Source organism: Triticum aestivum, chromosome 3A (genome assembly GCF_018294505.1).
Source record: "Triticum aestivum cultivar Chinese Spring chromosome 3A, IWGSC CS RefSeq v2.1, whole genome shotgun sequence".
NCBI lineage: Eukaryota > Viridiplantae > Streptophyta > Magnoliopsida > Poales > Poaceae > Triticum > Triticum aestivum.
In genome coordinates, this window is record NC_057800.1 from 711,832,628 (window position 1) to 711,852,389 (window position 19,762).

General features: G+C 48.4%; 2 protein-coding genes across 2 annotated transcripts; both read right to left on the reverse strand.

Annotated features, from left to right (window-relative positions):
* Positions 1-2,507: 2,507 nt before the first annotated feature.
* Positions 2,508-4,410, reverse strand: LOC123059347 (alkane hydroxylase MAH1-like). The gene has a single exon (XM_044481927.1). It carries the CDS (start codon positions 4,380-4,382, stop codon positions 2,724-2,726), a length of 1,659 nt encoding a protein of 552 aa, XP_044337862.1. The 5' UTR covers positions 4,383-4,410; the 3' UTR covers positions 2,508-2,723.
* Positions 4,411-9,862: 5,452 nt separating this feature from the next.
* Positions 9,863-11,383, reverse strand: LOC123063408 (glucan endo-1,3-beta-glucosidase GIII). Its single transcript, XM_044487174.1, has 2 exons — positions 11,110-11,383; positions 9,863-10,871 (listed from the first exon to the last, which is right to left on the reverse strand). The coding sequence occupies exons 1-2, from the start codon at positions 11,186-11,188 to the stop codon at positions 9,937-9,939; spliced, it is 1,014 nt and encodes a 337-aa protein (XP_044343109.1). The 5' UTR covers positions 11,189-11,383; the 3' UTR covers positions 9,863-9,936.
* Between the last annotated feature and the right edge of the window lie 8,379 nt (positions 11,384-19,762).

Genomic DNA, 19,762 nt, shown 5'->3' on the forward strand with positions numbered 1-19,762 from the left:
GGCTCCCGGTTAGTCACATTAGCCGTGAGTGTGTCTACTATGGATTTACAGTCTGATTCCAGCTCCACTGGGCCGCGGTGCACATCTCTGCAGGAAAAGTATCGAACCTGATATCGATTCCTTGCCTGAACCATGGATGCAGTCATCCCTCAAGTGCCAGCATCTCCATAGCAAGAGCAGAATCTTTGCACGTAAATCCTTTGGGACTGAGTCCAGTAGAACCTGCAGCCAATCACGCCCAGTAAACCTGAACTCCCTTTCATGAGGCAACCCCCATATGTCTCTCAGTGCATGTCTCAGCGCTCTGCTCTTTGAGCAAGCAACCACTGCATGAAATTCGTCCTCCTCACCATTACCGCAGATCACACAAGTGCCTGATGACTTGTGTTCATGTAGTATTAAGTCGGATGACTTGTTTGCCAATAAAAGAAACTAGAAGGGCTTAGTCTCAAATGGCCGAAGAGATAAGGTTTCCTATCGTCATCCTCAATGCATGTGCGACTCCTTTTGTCGCTCGCCGTGTGGTGCTCGAGCTCCACCTTAATTCGTGCCTCCGCCAGCATTGGGCCTCCCCTAACCGATCTCTCTCCCCAACGCTCTACCATCGTGGTCACCGCTTCGCTGCACCACTGCTCTGCGGCATCTCGCGCACTGAGCCTCGCCACATGAGCTCCCTCGCGTGACTGCCGACGACCCACCCAACCCGCTCACCTTGAACCTCCCGACCGGCTGGCCGCTGCGCCGGCAGATCGACCCGGATGGCCGGCTTCCAAGCCTTGGATACTTCCTCTTTCTCGCGTGGCCACCGGCAATCCATCCACCATGGCCGCCTTCGACCCGAGCCTCTGCATCGTCCTCTGATAGCTCAGCAACATGAAGCGACCGATCCGACTCGGTGACGATCTGGTCATGCTCGCGCGGCCCTCAGGAATCCTCTTCGGATCCCCGGCTACCACCCCACACATCCGGCACGTCTTCCTCGCCTGGGTCAGTCATCGGCGTCTGCCACCTCTTCCCATATAATCTTTCCGGCGTCCCGCTCGGCTCCAACGTCGTCCTGCTTGTCTTCCTCGCATGCTTCGAGCTGGGTGACACACACCACCGTTCGCATCTACCGCCTCATCCAGTTATAATCTCACCGGCGCTCGGTTTTATTCGCTCGACGGCGCTAAACTTCCTCCAAAGAAAATCGAGTGGATTATAATTTATAAAGCATCTGGTCTCCTTGTATTTTGGGATAAGTTTCCTAGTTATGTTAAAGTTACATATATACGCGCCAGGCAAGCCGACTTGCAGGAGTACTGATGAATGTAGAACTAACCTAATTCTTCGGCCAGGTTGATTTTTAGGACTCCTAGCTAGCTCATAAATATCTTGCCAGGTCGATCGCTACGACTCCTACCTGGTCTACTAGTTTGCATGTTTGTTTTTTCCGATTGGACCTAGCTGGTCAGGTTTCTGCGAAACGTTCATATGTCCTTTCAAATTCGAGCCGTCAATTTGTATGTTTACAGTTTTGTTAAAGCACATCTAGATGTATCATAAGTATTGCACATCTAAATTTTATGTCATTAATCTTACATCGATATTCGTGTGGATATTTTTTTCTTTTTTCTTTTCCTCTTTATATGCTTGATTCACTCAGTTAGATGTGCAATAACTATAGCACATCTAGATGTGTCCTAGACACACCCGTTTACAATTTAACACAAAATTGACGAATATAAAACGACGACGGATGAAGAACTATGAAAGCCTCCATCCTTTATTATTACTAGCACATATGCCTGTGCGTTGTAACGGGAAAAATTAATATTTTGTTCAAGTATAATGTCCTACAGCACCGGATTAACTATAAAGAACATGCTGCAACGTAGCATTCTTTTACAAAATGAACATAAAAAAATATGTTGCAATTTAGCCATGTTCATATTTTCTTTGCCGGGGATAATCCCCCACTGATTCCATTTAAGTATAATCATTTTTAATAGCATTTAAGTATAATCCTTTCATTAATTACCATGACGCCCTCATCCGTTTTAGTCGGGAATCAAATCCTTCCTTTTCTAATTTAGTAGCCCCAGCACATTGGATCCTTCCTTTTAAGTATCCTACTTTTTACCTCAAATCCTTCATGTAAAAATTATTAACATCACAATCTTTATTTAGTTATTCCACCGATTTACCCATAATCCTTTTTTAATTAACCACATCCATTTAAATATTCTACAATTTATTAACACCAGAATCTTTTTTTAGTTATTTCACCGATTTACCCATAATCCTTTTTTTAATTAATCACATCCATTTAAATATTCTATTTAAGTCTACAATCCTTCCTTTATTAGCTCATTCGCTTAATTAGCTCGCCCTAAATATGATGACTGTCACTCGTATATTTAGAGCGAGTTGGGTTAGTAAATATGAAAGGTGCATAGATTGTCCCACAATGTTGATTTATTTTGACCCAATTATTTTTCGCGATCTCTATGAAAGCACATAAAAGACCCATCAACATACAAGTACCTGGCCCAAATTGTTTAGCGTGTGTAAACCAAACGAAAAGGACTAAACCAAATCAAGAATACCTATTCCTTTTAATAGTAAAAAAAGGTAAAGATAAAGATAAAGATATTGTTCTAGATTTTTATTCGAAATATTCATGAGCCTGTTACGATGGAGACAGGGAGCGCGCGCGCACCCAGCCTAACTTTAACTCTGGATCAGATCTTCATCACCTGCCTCTTCTTGATCCTGGCTTTGAAGCCGTTCTTCATGTGGAGAACGATGGATATCTTGGGCTCGATGACGTGCCCCGGCACGACGTCCACCTCGAAGTTCCTCACCACGGCGGCCGCCACGGCCTTGAGCTGCACGAACGCCATGTCCTTGCCGAGGCAGGTCCGCGGCCCGGAGTTGAAGGAGATGAACTTGTACGACGGCACGTACCGCAGCTTGCCGTCCTCCCCGATCCACCGCTCCGGCCGGAACTCCCGGCAGTCCTTGCCCCACACGGCCTCCATCATCCCCATCGCGTACAGCGACACAAAGATCTTGTCCCCTGGCCGCACCTCGTGCCCGCTCGGCAGCGCCTCGGCGGCGACCACGCCCTTGTGCTCAAACGGCACCGGCGGGTACAACCGGAGCGACTCGCACAGGGCCGCGTGCAGGTACACCAGCCGGCCGAGCTCGTCCGGGTCGAAGGTCACCATGCCGTCCAGGGTGGTGGTGGTGGTCTTGGTGTCGAGCTCTGCGAGGATCTTGGACACCACGCCCGGGTTCCTGGTGAGGAGGTAGAAGAACCAGGTCAGCGCCGACCCGGTCGTGTCCCGGCCGGCGATCATAAGGTTCATGGTCGTGTCCCGGAGGAATACGTCGACGACCGTGCCGCTGCCGGCGTCGTCGTCGTCGTCGTCAATGTAGGAGGAGAGCAGGTCCGCGGAGTCCTCGATCCCGCCTCTGGCCTTCACCGCCTGCCGCCGCTTGGCGATCGTGTCGCCGATGAACCGGTCGATGTCGCGCCAGGCCAGCGCCATCTTCCGCTCGTACCCGACCCCGAGCCGCCGCAGCAGCTTCCACCACGACAGCGGGAGCAAGTTGCGGACGACGATCACATCCATGGCGTCATCTATGGCGCGCGCGAATGGCACCTCCGGAAAGCCGACGGCCAGGCAGCCAGGGTCGACGCCGAAGACCAGTGTGGTTGTAATGTCGAACGTGAGCCTGAGGAACACGTCCTGCAGGTCGCACTCGCCGGCGCCGACGCCTGCGACGCGGGCTAGCAGCGGGAGCAGGTCGCGCTCGACCTTGCGGCGGCTGCAGCGGGACACGAAGGCTCGGAACCGAGGCCCGGACATGAGCAGCTGCGCCTTGGCACGCTGGCGGCGCCAGGAGTCGCCGTCGGCGTTGAAGATACCACCGCCGAAAATGTCCATGATCTGGGCAAACTCGGGGCTCTTGGGGTAGTTGGGGAAGTTGGAGGTGAAGACGTGGCGAACGTTGGCCGGATCGGCGGTGGTGAAGAGCTGCATCCCCGAGCGCGGCGGGCCGGCGAGGCGGAAGCTGAGCGTGCTGGCGGCGAGGACGGAGGTGACCCAGTCGTGGAGGCGTGGCAGGTTGGCGAGGAGCGCCGGGAGCATGCCCAGCAGCGGCCAGTCCAGCGGGAGCGCCGGGTTCTTGCGCTTGGACCTGACGTGGAAGCAGTAAAACAAGACGAAGCAGAGCGAGGCGAGAGTAAGCTCGAGGTAGGAGACGGACGCCATTGCTGCAGCGTTGCAAGGGCACCTGCACCTGCACGGACAGGACCGAATTGGTCGAGATGGAGGAGCGTGGCAGCCGCCAATGGTGGTGTAGAGTTGAAAGCCTCTGCCAAGTGCCAGCATCCATTTAAGGACTGGACGGGCGGAACACTGTCCACGCCGCGGCACGGTACGGTGTACCATAGCTAAGTAGCCTAGTACCGTTCCAACTGAATACTGCCCATCATAGCTACTATTAGTTCTCTTGGGTGTGATCAATTCTGGCGCTGCACGTGAATCCAGAGATCACAGTTTGGTTTCCACGAGGATTTTTCTCTGGTACACATTTTTTTCACCCGGCATTGCGGATGGCCGAACCGGTTATTGGAAAATACCAGAAATTTCTGTTTCAGAATTGCTAAATTACATCCAGAAGATTTATTTTTTTGGCGGATTGCATCCAGATGGTTTTTAACAATGCTACATCTTGTCGAGTATATTAGCAATTTTTCGGTTAATTTAATCTGTGAATAAATCATGAACATTGAATTGAAAGAATTAATAACATACTGATTACAATCTAGATAAGCATATACTAGACATATAATAGAAATATCTACGTGCACAACTTGTACTGTCAAGACAGAAAGAAACAGAAGCGGGGTAAATGAGTTATACTCTTCAGTAGGCCAGTCAGAAGCCGCGGCGGTCTTCTTCTCGGTGGCGGAATGATCGACGTCATTGGCGGTGGACATGGTGATGACGCGGAACGTAGACAATGCAGTGGATGTGGACGAACGGCAGTGAGCAGTCGCGTAACAGTCGCTTCACAAAAACCTAATTGCCTCCCTCCCGTACAGAATCTGGAGAGCCAGTGTTTCGGAGGACTACTCTCTCATTAACCGTGTGCGCGGTGAACGGGATGGGATCACCGGCGGCAGCAAAAGGACTGACCGTGACCGTGGAGCAGATGTGATATGTTCTTTGTGGCGGCTAGGGTTGACCGACGCCTCCAATATATGGGCGTGGCCGAGTGAAGAGACGTGGGTTGGACCCACGTCTGAATCATTAACAGCAGCCCACGATCTGACATCTCAGATCATGGCCCGACTATCAAAGACTCTCCATTCCTGACAAGCAAAAATAAATGCATAGGTGTGAGCTCGGCTCGGCTAGGCTCATTCCCGCAACACACGGCGCGGCGCGACGTGGCGAGCGGCAGAGGAGGAGCGCACATAACCACTTCTCTTCTCAAGTTTTAATATCATGTGAAAGCGAATTCCTTATAAAGAGGTCTAAGTCCTTTTCAACTAGTGTGGTATGGTACTGAACTTTTCAACTAGTGTGGTATGGAGTAACCTACATGGGTCCTTGTAGATTTACGCCGCGCTGTTAGTTGAGGATGGGAAAGCGGTTCTTCACCGTGTTCGTGGCTTACGAGAGAGAAAACGGGTTGAGGATGGGAAAACGGTTCTTCGCCCTGTTCGTGGCTTAGGCCGTGTACAATGGAAGGTGCTTAGGGAGATGTTTAGTAAAATAAACTGAGTTTTTTAAGCATCGGTGCTTATTTTTACATGATAGACGCTTAATTAAGCATCTACTCTCTACAAATAAGCACCAGTGCTTAGAGAAAAATTGCTTTATTTCTCTAAGCATCTACTCCAAGCACCTTGCATTGTATAGGGCCTAACGGGAGAGAAAACTGTGTCGCTGCAAAGCGCCGGGGCACACTACCGGAAAACGGGCATACGCCGACGGCCAAACCTATGCCTATGGCTGCCGTCGGCCTAGTTTGAGATATGCCGACATCCTAGTCCTGGCCGTCGGCTTACGTGGATCTATGCCGACGGCCGCCGTCGGCACAGAACGGCCGTCGACCTAGCCGCAGACATGCCGACAGCAGCCGTCGGCATAAATCAGCCGTCAATATAACTGTGGGCCCGGCGACCCCGCCCGTGACTAGCGGCTAACGTCGTCAAACCTATGGCGACGGTCGGGATGGGCGGCCGTCGGCATATCTCCGCATGCCACATCACCGATCCGCGGCGTAGGTATGCTGACGGCAGCCGTCGGCATATCTGCCACGTCACCGATCCGCGGCACGGCGCCCACCAGAACTCTGCCGTATCTATGCCAACGGCATAGATTCCATCTATGCATACGGCTTTGCCGTAGGCATAGCACTGCCACCAGGAGTACCACGGAACGCCATGTGGCAGAGGTACACCGACGGCTAGGCCGTCGGCATAGATTTATACCTATGCCGACGGCCAAGTCGTCGGCGTACCTCTGCCACATGGCGTCCCATGACTCGCCCGCGCTTTTGACGGCGCCGTCCGTTGCCGTCAGACGGAAAAACACTGCCGACGGCTAAACTATGCCGACGGCTGACCCCGTCCGTCGGCATAGGCCCCTATGCCGACGGCTATACTACGCCGACGGTCTGACAAGACTACGCTGACGATATCTACACCGACGGGTCTATGCCGACGGCAGCGGTAGGCATAGATCTATGCCGACGGCAAAGGACCTATGCCGACGGCAAAGGACCTATGCCGACGGCAAAGGACCTATGCCGACGGCCCCTGGCCGTAGGCATAGACCGCGAGTCCGGTAGTGGCGGTACAGTTGTGCACACCAGTTTTACCGTTTCTTTATTTCTCTTCTCATTTTTCCTTTTGGGTTTTGGGTTTTCAAAGGGTTTTTATATTATTTATATTTTATTCTGGTTTGTTTAGGTTTTTGATGTTTTTTTTCTTTTTTCCTTTCTTTTTTAGTTTTTAGTTTTATTTTATTTTTTATTTTAACAAATTCATTGTTTTTAACAAGAAACTTTCAATCTATTCATCTTTAATCATGACAGTATAAAGAACAACAGAGGGTAAAAATTACAACTATGTCTGTGGACCACCTAGCGACGACTACAAGCACTGGAGAGAGCCGAAGGCGCGCCGCCGTCATCGCCCCTCCCTCACCGGAGCCAGGTAAACCTTGTTGTAGTAGACAGTCGGGAAGTCGTCGTGCTAAGGCCCCATAGGACCAGCGCACCAGAGTAGCAACCATCGCCAATGAAGAAAGTCGTAGATCAGAAGGATCAAACCTGTAAACACCTAAACGAAGACGAACGAAGACCAGATTCAAATAGATCCCCGAAGACTAGCACCGACCGAATCCCGCAAGATCCGATGGAGACAAACTTCCATACGCCCTCCAACGATGCTAGACACACCATGGGGACGGGGATAAAACACGTGAGACATCATTCCTACTAAGGGACATCACCGCCGCCACACAACCCCAACCAAGACGCTGACTCTAACAAGAACGAGAACGGGTCCCTCCTGCCGGCGGGGGACCGACCAAGGACGCAGCCAGGATTTGACCATAGGGGGGGCGAAGACAACGGCACTAGAGATTTTTTAGGTTAACACGCTTTCCACTAATTTCTTAACAGAATTAACCAGCCTGTTATAGTGATAAGAGGAAAAAGAGAGAAAATCTGAGCACTAATAGAAAGACAACGACACAAGAGATGTAGATTCGTCAAATTTTATTAGTGACATTTTTAATAGGAGCTTGCGTATCAATTAAATTACGCTTGGGCTATTACCTTGGTTCTTGGAATCATCATATTCGCCATTTTCTCTAAAGGGGCATGCTTGAAAAAGTAACCACCTGATGCAATCAACAGAAAATAATTAATAGACATCATGTATTAAGAAATTATAAATTTCTTGAAAAATAAACAATTCTTGCTTACCTCATAGCATCAATGGAAGTCTTTAGCCTTAGTTAGGATTAGGCTGGTTCACTTCACTAGATTGTACTGTAGCATCATGTTCGGATGGTTGAGAGCTTGAACCAAGTGGTTTGAAAATTTTATGTATGGATTCGGCTCTTTTTCTCTTCATATCTTCACAAGCACTAATACTTAAATGAAAATCTTATACTTGACGATTAATGCTTATAGTTTGTATGATTATACTTCTATGGTTTTTGAAGGCATGAACCAATCTCGTGTGAGAACAGATTACCTTTCCCCCTTGTATTGTTATCGCTCAGCCGCCGTGTGTACGGGCCGACGACAATGGGCAACGGGCAACATGTCTATGGATCAACGCGATGACACTTCCCTGTCCCGACGTCCCCTATCCTTCTCCGCTTCTCGACAGTGGCGCGGTGGAGAGATCTGATCAGAGCGGCCACCAGGTAAGTCTCGATCTCAGCAGCGGGTGGCGGCTTGGAAACGAACAGACTACCTCGCGATATGTGGATTTGTTCGTGCTGTAACTAACAGGGGCTCTTTGTTTTCCACGATGGCCTGTTTGGCATTTTTGTGCTCCATATCTAATGGGCTGTACCGACTCAAAAAAAATCTAATGGGCTGTACCAGTACATGGGCTTGAGGATGGGGGAGGCGAAGCAGGTTACATACATGGATGCAAGTACACCTTAAAAAAACATGGACGCAAGCAGAAAAATTAGGGGATCGCTGGTCGTTACCGAGGGACCACTTGATCGCGCCCCCCCCCCCCCCTCCCCTTAGAATCGTCCCTGGGACCGACATCCTCCACACCTCCATGGCCAAGAAGTCATCGGAGATGGGACGGACCGGCGGTAACACTGATGGGAGGAGAAGAGCTTTTCTTATGGAGAAGGAAAGATATCTGATGGGTCTAACGCCAGATTGTTTTGTGGAAAAGAACATGCAGTTTGCAAGCCACGATGGCTTAGGAGTTAAGATATATGGTAACAATTTTTATTCATTCAAACATGGTGAACATTTTTAAAATAAATGGTAAGCATTTTTTAATATATGATTATTATTTTAATATATAAAGAATAGTTTTGTATATCTATGAACATTTTGAAATATATAATGTAATTGTTTAATGTGTATTTTATTTTAATAGTAGTTTTTTAGGTATTTAGCACCATAAAAAGAATTCAACAACTGAAAAGGAAAAAAAAAAGACTGCACGTTGTTTTGGCAGCTGAGTTATTGGCCTGTGTAGGCCACCACAGGGAGAATGGAGCAAAATTGACACACAAAATTGAGAGTAAAATACGGAAGTGCTAGGCGTCGGCCCGTGGATAATAAGAAAAGATCCACCGCCTCTCCAGCCATTGGATGGACATGGTAATGGTCATCCGATCTATCCACGTGAACAACCACTCATTGCAATAAGAGTGGTGTTGCAGGAGGCCCTCTGCAACAAGGGTGTTGTTGCGGAATTTTTTTACAACAAATGTCGTGTTGCAATTTTTTTTTCTCAGTCACCTTTTTGCAACAAAGATCGTGTTGCAATTTGTTTGTAACAAAGGTCATGTTGCAGATTTTTTTTTAATAGTGGTCTTGTTGCAATTTTGTTCTTCTTCACCTTTTTGCAACGGGGATCATGTTGCAGAATTTTTTGCAACAAAGGGCCATTTGCAGAAATATTTTGTTTGGGACACGTGTTGTTCATAGAAAGCGGATGATGCGTTTGAGTTTTCCGCCGGCTGGACCTAAGATCTTCCCGTAAAATATGGCATGTAAAAGGTGGAATTCAATCCTATTATTTTCTTTTTTTACTAGTTTTATTGGAGATTTAAGAAAATAAATTGAACACACACACGAGTGGTTGACTGAAGTGCATGCATTTTGCATTACCACGCAGCTTATTCGGACACAGAATATCCACCGGTCGTCGTGTACTCAGAAGCTAATGGAGTAGGCCGGCGACTTGTCCGGATTGAACAGCCCAAAGTGGTTCTCTGTCGGTTCCCCTGTCTTCAGGTTCTCGTTGAACATGGCGAACACGTACGTCTCCAACGGCCCGGGCCTCTTGGGCGTGCCATTGCCGACATGTTTGATCAATCCCTGGTTGTATGCCTGCGCGTTCTGCATCGTCGCCCCAAAGCCACTAGCCGACGGCCATCCGCTCTCGGACACGACGACCTTCACCCCCGGTTTGTTGGCGTCCTCCAGCGCGGCATAGATGGAGTCGACCATGGCGTAGAAGAGGTTGGTGTAGGTCAGGCCGTTGCCGTCGTCGTTCACGGTGGTGCCCGGCATGAAGGTGGCGTAGTTGAGCTTGATGTTCTGCGGGTCGCCCTTGTAGGCGAAGTAGGGGTACACGTTGGCCAGCAGCGGCGCGCCGGTGCTCGCCAGGAAGTCCACGATGGGCCCCATGTAGTCAAGGTCCGCGAACACGCCGTTGGAGGGCGGGTAGGTGTCGGTGACCACGTCGAACCGCAACGACGTGGACACCTTGACGCTGCCGCCGAGGCCGGCGGCCACGAGCGCCGCCTGTACGTTCTTCATGGCCGGGAGGATGGTCTTCTGGCCGGCGCTGTCCATGACCTCGTTGCCCACGGCGATGTAGCGGAAGGAGACGCCCGGGTAGGGCTGGACGTTGGCCTTGACCCAGGCGGGCGCGGCGGAGGGGTCGTTGGCGAGGCTGGTTAGCGCGCCGTTGCCGACGTCCATGAGGAGGCCGATGCCCGTGCCGCTGAGCGCCTTGAGGACGTTGCTCTCCGGCTCGTAGATCCGCATGGCGTTGATGCCCTTGGATTTGTAGAGCTTAACGACATCGCTGGGCGCCGGCAGGTTGTTGCCGATCACGCCGTTGCAGACGCCGATAGACTGCGCTGAAAAGATTAATGTGCGGCAAGAGCTAGTAATGAGTTTGATTTCTTGTGTACGTCAAAAATACAATAATGAAGCAATTAGTAATATCTGATTCCTGGCATAAATGTTTAGTTATCGTCGGATTAGCTGCCCGGTAAGCACTGCACCCTTTTATGCTCTATAAATATATTTTCATGTATGATTACAACAGAATGCATAGATGTATAGATGCATCTTAAACAATCATGGATATAGTACCTGCTGGAAATGCTGCGAGGGCAACAAGGACGACCAGCGCCTGCACGGCAAGCATGGGAGCAACCCCTTGCTTCGCCATCGACGATCTTAGCTTGGTGTGTATGTGTTGCAACGAAATGCAGTGTATGTATTCTATACCAGGCACAGTCGTCACTTTATATGCAAATTCTCAGCACTGCTATCCCGCAGTTTGGCGCAAGCACACGTTCCGACGTTGGTTCCAGGTCCACCACCAGAGTTTCTTTATTTCTTACCCGTTTCCATTTTCCACCACTAGCATAGCGGCCTGCTGTACGTGCTAAGTGCCAAGCGCATGCGCAACTTGTTCGTTGGCCTGTGGAAACCGGTTGAACGGGGGTCACCATCGGTCCGGCCATATATCGATCGTTGTGGTGATTAATTGACTCAACCCGGCGGGGAGTGATGAGGTCGTCGACGACGTGCCGGTACCGGTCGCTTGCAGAGCTTGGCAATATACATACAGAGAGAGCCGCGCCATGGCTAGCTTGTCTGGCTCGTGGAATTTCCTCGGCGCGCTGACCGCTAACCTGGGCCGTCTCGGGGACTGATGGTGGCCTCGACTATGCGCACTTTGTTGCTTCCTCGAGCAAGTAACATCAACAAGGACTGAGAGTACGCTGCTTCCCCTAGCTCTCGCGACTAGGGTTTCCTTCCTCTGAGGCGACTCGTCCCCTCAGAGTTTTACGTCCGATCCCGGCGACCCTCACAGGGTTTCTCCCTGCACTACGTCGCCTCGTTCGGGATGGCTTCCTCCCGGCGACCCTCGCAGGGTTTCTCCCTGCACTACGTCGCCTCGTTCGGGATGGCCTCCTCCTCGGATGCGAACTCGGCGACCAACGATGGCGGTGGTAGGGGTGGTTATGGTGGCGGCGGCGGTGCAACTGCAGATCCCGATCTAGAAAACTTCTTCGACCAGTTGGATCTCAATGAGGAAGAATTTGATGATGTGGAGATTGATGATGACGACCCGGAAATCGAAGAGAGCGTTCGTTGGTTAGCCCTTGCTAGGGTTCATACCGACAAAACCTTCTCGGCATCAGCCTTTTACAAGGAGATGCGGGCAGCGTGGAATCCAGCGCAGGGAGTCAGATTCCGCCCGGTCGGACCGAACAGATTTGTCGTCCAAGCCGCGTGCTTGGGTGACTGGGAGAGGATCATGAAGCAAGGGCCGTGGTTGTTCCGCAACATGGCGGTACTGTTGTGTAAGTACGATGGTTTCAGTCGTGCAGAAGAGGTGGTGTTTGATCACATGCCCATATGGCTCCAGATTCACAAGTTACCAGATCCCTACTGCAAGGATCACATAGTTGAGAAACTGTTGAAGGGAGCTGGGGAGATTTTGGAGATGCGTTTGAATGGCAATACAAGGGGGGACTATGTGAGGATTAGGGTTAACCATATCATTAAAAGCCCCCTCACTAAGTTTGTCAGTATTGTGCGAGCAAAGGAGAGGCAGGTGTACTTTGTTCGCTATGAGAAGTTAGCTCGTTTTTGCAAAGTCTGCGAACTGATTGGTCATGATCATAAGGAGTGTGGACAAGGCATACATGACATGAAACAGATGAAGTATGGTGACTGGCTTTATGTGGATGGGCCGTCTAGACCAGGACAACATGCACCTGTAAGACAGTCGGGCCCCCGACCGGCGGGCAAAGGGGATGGCCAGCCACCTCCGTCAGCACCAAGAAAGGAGGCTTCAGATCCTGAAACCCAGGATACGGCGACAAGCCCTCTGAAACAGGCCGTGGCTAGGATGGAGGTTGACAAAGATGCAAGGAAACGTCTGAATATGGATGACGCTGGGAAGGGGCTTGGCAACATCTCAGGTGCCCCTAAGGCTACGTTGGCTATCACAGATGGTAGCGGGTTGGAGGCTACAAAAAATAAATCGCCTGCCAGCAGTGACTCAAGCAACAAAAGGCTGAAAGTTTCAAAGGAAGGTGGAAATAATGAGATATTGGTGGCCTCCCTCGAGGAGGACCGCCGGACACAATGAATATCCTCGCATGGAACTGCCGGGGGGGGGGGGGGGGGGGCGCCGGACAGTTCGAGAGTTGTTGGCCCTCACTAAAGCCAACATCCCCAGTCTAGTTTTCTTAAGTGAGACCAGACAAGATGTAGTGAGAATGGAAAAGCTGAAGTGGAGGTTGGGATTAAAGGGTTTCCATGGAGTGAGTTCGAACGGAAGAAGTGATGGCTTAGGTCTATTTTGGGATGAAGCCCTGAACGTGACTGTCTTGGACTCCTGCAGCCGCTATATTGATGTTCTTGTTGATGATGTGGGAGGTGGATCCTCGTGGAGAGGAACTTTTGTGTATGGAGAGCCTAGAACGGAGAATAGACACTTAATGTGGGATCACCTGGCTCGTCTTAGGGCAAGCTCACAAGATCCATGGTTAGTTTGTGGCGATTTCAATGAAGGTATGTGGCAACAGGAGCATCTTTCTAGGACGCTGAGATCAGAAACGCAAATGCTAGCCTTCAGGGACTGCTTGCTTCTATGTGAACTAGAAGACCTGAGATTTTCAGGCATTCCTTACACATACAATAATGGACAGGAAGGAAATCGTAATGTGCAAGTTAGACTGGATTGCGCTTGTGCGGATGAGGCGTGGCGTGACCTCTTCCCTTCTACACAGGTGATCCATCTAGCAACATCGTGCTCTGACCATAGCCCAGTCCTAATCCGCATGGGCGTGGTTCAGATGGCAAAGCAACATGGACAAGCACCACGTTATGAAATTATGTGGGAAAGACACCCGGCTCTGGTAGAGGTGGTGTCGCGATCATGGGCTGGAAATCCTCAACTAGGCGATCTGGGTTCGGTCGCCGAAGCTCTGAAAAATCTCATGAAGGATCTAAAGGCATGGAGCAGGGAAAATTTTGGCAATGTGTTAAAGGAGATAGAGGCATTGCGAGGTCAGCTAGCGAAGTTACAGTTGGATGGGGCTGATCGATCTCAAATTCGGCTCAAGATGAACCAACTTGATGAGCTCCTCTACTGGGAGGAGATGATGTGGCTCCAAAGGTCACGGATCACGTGGCTTAAGGAGGGGGAACGCAATACTAAGTATCTCCATCGCCGGGCAGTGTGGAGGGTGCAGAGGAATTATATCCAACGTCTATGTAGAGCAGATGGGACTTGGTGTAATGCACCAACTGATATGGAGAGAATGGCGTCCTCATATTTTCAGGAAGTCTATACTAAGGATCCTACCCTTGATTATTCTGCGGTTCTGGACTGTATTCTTCCCAAGGTCAGCCAAGAAATGAACATGGCTCTTGATGCTCCATATTCAGAAGTGGAGATCTCAGATGCGTTATTCCAAATCGGACCACTAAAAGCCCCGGGTGTTGATGGCTTTCCGACCCGGTTTTACCAGAGAAACTGGAACGATTTGAAAAACGACATCATTGGTGCAGTACAAAAATTCTTTGTGAGTGGTACTATGCCCGAGGGGGTTAATGAAACGGCGATCGTGTTGATCCCGAAGATTCAGCACCCACAAGAATTGAAAGATTTTCACCCAATCAGTCTGTGCAATGTGGTTTATAAAATTGTTTCAAAGTGTATGGTGAATAGGTTGAGACCCCTACTAGGGGAGTTGATCGCTGAAAATCAGAGTGCTTTTGTTCCTGGGAGACTTATCACAGACAATTCAATAATTGCTTTCGAATGCATACATCATATTCAGTCTCTAAAGGAAAATGACCCTGCTTTTTGTGCCTACAAGCTCGATTTATCTAAAGCATATAACCGAGTCGATTGGGGTTTTTTGGAGAAGGCCTTACACAAATGGGGTTTTTCACCTGCTTGGGTTGCCCGAGTTATGGCCTGCGTCTCCTTCGTAACATATTCGGTGAAGTTCAATGGCAAGATCTTAGAGTCTTTCACCCCGTCGAGAGGGCTACGTCAAGGTGACCCGTTGTCCCCTTTCCTTTTCCTATTCATTGCTGATGCATTATCGGCTCTGTTAAATAAAGCAATGAATGAGGATGGTCTTAGAGGGGTGAAGATTTGTAGAAGGGCCCCGGAGATTTCTCATCTACTATTTGCAGATGATTCACTTTTGTTTTTTGAAGCTTCAGAACAGCAGGCACACATGGTGAAAGGTTTGTTGAACATCTATGCGTTGGCCACGGGCCAGCTAATTAATCCAGCAAAGTGTTCCATCCTTTTCTCAGAATCCTGCTTACCTGCGGTGGTGGATGAAGTGAAGAGAATTCTGGAAATTGAACAAGAGGTTTTTGAGCCTAAATACCTTGGTTTGCCAGTGCCTGAAGGTAGAATGAACAAAGGAAAGTTTGAAACGGTACAAGATAGATTAAGGAAGAGATTGATTGACTGGAGCAAACAGTATATGTCATCTGGTAATAAGGAAATCCTGATAAAATCAGTTGCCCAGGCGATCCCAGCTTATGTCATGAGTGTTTTTAAACTCCCTGCTTCAGTATGTGATGAGTTAACCCGGCTTATACGTCAGTACTGGTGGGGTATTGAGAATGGAAAAAACAAGATGGCGTGGCTCAGTTGGGATAAAATGAGATTACCAAAGTCAATGGGTGGTATGGGGTTCAGAGATATGAGGGCGTTTAACCAGGAGCTTCTTGCTAAGCAAGCTTGGTGTCTCATTGAAACTCCGGAAAGTCTATGTGCCAGATTGTTGAAGTCCAAGTACTTTCCCTCAGGCAGCCTTTTAGATACGGTTTTCCCTAACCAGGGGTCGGCGGTCTGGAAGGGTATATTACATGGCCTCGAGTTACTAAAGACAGGAGTTATTTGGCGAGTGGGTAATGGTTCAAGTATAAGAACATGGAGGGATCCATGGATACCGAGAGCATCTTCGTTCAGACCTATAACTCCAAAGCGCACGTCCCGCCTAAATCGAGTCTCTGACTTTTTGGACGGGAATGGTGCATGGAGGATGGATAGGTTGTCACAGCATTTTGAGCAAATGGATGTTGATCACATACTGAAAATAAGAACGTCCCCAAGGAAACATTGCGATTTTATCTCATGGTTCCCGGAGAAGAATGGACGATTTTCAGTAAAGAGTGCCTATAACACTAGTGCAGAACCGGGCAATAGCACCGGTTCGTAAGGGGCTTTAGTGCCGGTTCGGTAACCGGCACTAAATTGTAGGCACTAAAGCCCCCCCCCCTTTAGTACCGGTTCAGCACGAACCGGTTCTAAAGGGCAACCACGTGGCACGAGCCAGCTCCGTGGGCGCGTAGGACATTAGTATCGGTTGGTAACACCAACCGGTACTAAATGTTTTGGTGTGTTTTGGTTTTATTTTTTATTTTTACTTTAATTTTGTGTTTTCAATTTAATTTAGTGATTGTTTTACATTATAATGAGTTGTTAAATCATTAGGTGATTAGTTGACTGGATGCGTGTGGATCCTAGCTAAGTCATCAAGTATATGTCATATCCATATTATATATACTTGATCACCTACTGAAGTGATCGAGGTAATATGGATATGGCATATACTTGATCACTTAGCTAGAATCCATCCAGTTGAAACTAATATGCAATTTCTTTCATAAATGATATAATAACTCATCATCATCATCATATTAATTAATATAAAAACTCTTGCATCATATATATCATCACCAACGGTGTTCATAGCAAAGATATCATCGAGTTCAACATGGTAATGATATTATTAGCGTTCATAACACCACAAAAGCAAATCACTCGTTGAGATTAAGTTCAGGACGAAGAACACGAACATGAGAGGACAAGTACTAAAAGCATGAACTAGCTAATTAATCACTCCTGCTGCTCTCTCTCTGGTAAAATAGCATAGAACATGTATAGCTTTGCTGATTCATCATATTGGAGCATGCAGATGAACCTGTCTCCTAATCGTGAGTTGCGCTTCTGATTGCTGCCCCCTAGTACTTCTCTGTGATCGTTCACAATTTTGCTCCAGTCTTTTACTATTAAGCATTCCTCGCTATTAGAAATCCTGAATGCACTAAAGTGCATTGTAGGATATCTTGGCCGTAAGCTAACAATATTCATGGTACCTTGGAAGGAAATATGCCCTAGAGGCAATAATAAAGTTATTATTTATTTCCTTATAATCATGATAAATGTTTATTATTCATGCTAGAATTGTATTAACCGGAAACATAATACATGTGTGAATACATAGACAAACAAAGTGTCACTAGTATGCCTCTACTTGACTAGCTCATTAATCAAAGATGGTTATGTTTCCTAACCATGAACAATGAGTTCTTATTTGATTAACGGGATCACATCATTAAGAGAATGATCTGATTGACATGACCCATTCCATTAGCTTAGCACCCGATCGTTTAGTATGTTGCTATTGCTTTCTTCATGACTTATACATGTTCCTATAACTATGAGATTATGCAACTCCCGTTTACCGGAGGAACACTTTGGGTACTACCAAACATCACAACGTAACTGGGTGATTATAAAGGAGTACTACAGGTGTCTCCAAAGGTACATGTTGGGTTGGCGTATTTCGAGATTAGGTTTTGTCACTCCGATTGTCAGAGAGGTATCTCTGGGCCCTCTCGGTAATGCACATCACTTAAGCCTTGCAAGCATTGCAACTAAATGAGTTAGTTGCGGGATGATGTATTACAGAACGAGTAAAGAGACTTGCCGGTAACGAGATTGAACTAGGTATTGGAATACCGACGATCGAATCTCGGGCAAGTAACATACCGATGACAAAGGGAACAACGTATGTTGTTATGCGGTCCGACCGATAAAGATCGTCGTAGAATATGTAGGAGCCAATATGGGCATCCAGGTCCCGCTATTGGTTATTGACCGGAGACGTGTCTCGGTCATGTCTACATTGTTCTCGAACCCATAGGGTCCGCACGCTTAAGGTTACGATGACAGTTATATTATGAGTTTATGCATTTTGATGTACCGAAGGTTGTTCGGAGTCCCGGATGTGATCAGGACATAACGAGGAGTCTCGAAATGGTCGAGACATAAAGATTGATATATTGGAAGCCTATATTTGGACATCGAAAGTGTTCCGGGTGAAATCGGGATTTTACCGGAGTACCGGGAGGTTACCGGAACCCCCCGGGGAGCTATATGGGCCTTAGTGGGCCTTAGTGGAAAAGAGAAGGGGCTGCCCTAGATGGGCTGTGCGCCACCCTCCCTCCCCTAGTCCTATTAGGACAAGGAGAGGTGGTCGGCCCCCCCTCTCTGTTTTCCCCCTCAGCGAATCCTATTCCAACTAGGATTGGGGGGGGGGGGAGTCCTACTCCCGGGAGGAGTAGGACTCCTCCTGCGCCCTCCTCCTGGCCGGCGGCCCCCTCCCCCTTGGTTCCTTTATATACTGAGGCAAAGGCACCCAGAAACACACAAGTTGATCCACGTGATCTATTCCTTAGCCGTGTGCGGTGCCCCCAGCCACCATAGTCCTCGATAATACTGTAGCGGAGTTTAGGCGAAGCCCTGCTGCTGTAGTACATCAAGATCTTTCACCACGCCGTCGTGCTGATGGAACTCTTCCCCGACACTTTGCTGGATCGGAGTCCAGGGATCATCATCGAGCTGAACGTGTGCTCGAACTCGGAGGTGCCGTAGTTTCGGTGCTTGATCGGTTGGATCGTGAAGACGTACGACTACTTCCTCTACGTTGTGTCAACACTTCTGCAGTCGGTCTGCGTGGGTACGTAGACAACACTCTCCCCTCTCGTTGCTATGCATCACATGATCTTGCGTGTGCGTAGGAATTTTTTTGAAATTACTACGAAACCCAACAGTGGCATCAGAGCCTAGGTTATTTATGTTGATGTTATATGCACGAGTAGAACACAAGTGAGTTATGGGCGATATAAGTCATACTGCCTACCAGCATGTCATACTTTGGTTCGGCGGCATTGTTGGACGAGACGACCCGGACCAACCTTACGCGTACGCTTACGCGAGACCGGTTCCCCCGACGTGCTTTGCACATAGGTGACTTGCGGGCGACTGTCTCTCCAACTTTAGTTGAACCGAGTATGGCTACGCCCGGTCCTTGCGAAGGTTAAAATGGAGTCTATTTGACAAACTATCGTTGTGGTTTTGATGCGTAGGTGAGATTGGTTCTTGCTTAAGCCCGTAGCAGCCACGTAAAACTTGCAACAACAAAGTAGAGGACGTCTAACTTGTTTTTGCAGGGCATGTTGTGATGTGATATGGTCAAAACATGATGAGATATAAGTTGTTGTATGAGATGATCATGTTTTGTTAAAGTTATCGGCAACTGGCAAAAGCCTTATGGTTGTCTCTTTATTGCATAAGATGCAAGCACCAAATAATTGCTTTACTTTATCGCTATGCGATAGCAATAGTTGCAAGAGCAATAGTTGGCGAGAGGACCGTGTGACGACACATTGATATAGATCAAGATGATGGAGATCATGGTGTCATGCCGGTGACGATAGAGATCATGACAGTACTTTGGAGATGGAGATCAAAGGCGCAAGATGATGATGGCCATATCATGTCACATATTTTGATTGCATATGATGTTTATCTTTTATACATCTTATTTTGCTTAGTTTGACGGTAGCATTTTAAGATGATCTCTCACTAATTATCAAGAAGTGTTCTCCCTGAGTATGCACC

What these genes read in the sequence shown, in the direction of transcription:
- LOC123059347 (XM_044481927.1), bottom strand. Translation starts at nt 4,382, where the DNA reads ATGCTGGCACTTGGCAGAGGCTTTCAACTCTACACCACCATTGGCGGC.
- LOC123063408 (XM_044487174.1), bottom strand. Translation starts at nt 11,188, where the DNA reads ATGGCGAAGCAAGGGGTTGCTCCCATGCTTGCCGTGCAGGCGCTGGTC. An exon ending in CCTCGCAGCATTTCCAGCAG is followed by an intron (nt 10,872 to 11,109) that starts GTACTATATCCA and finishes TAATCTTTTCAG; the next exon opens with CGCAGTCTATCGGCGTCTGC.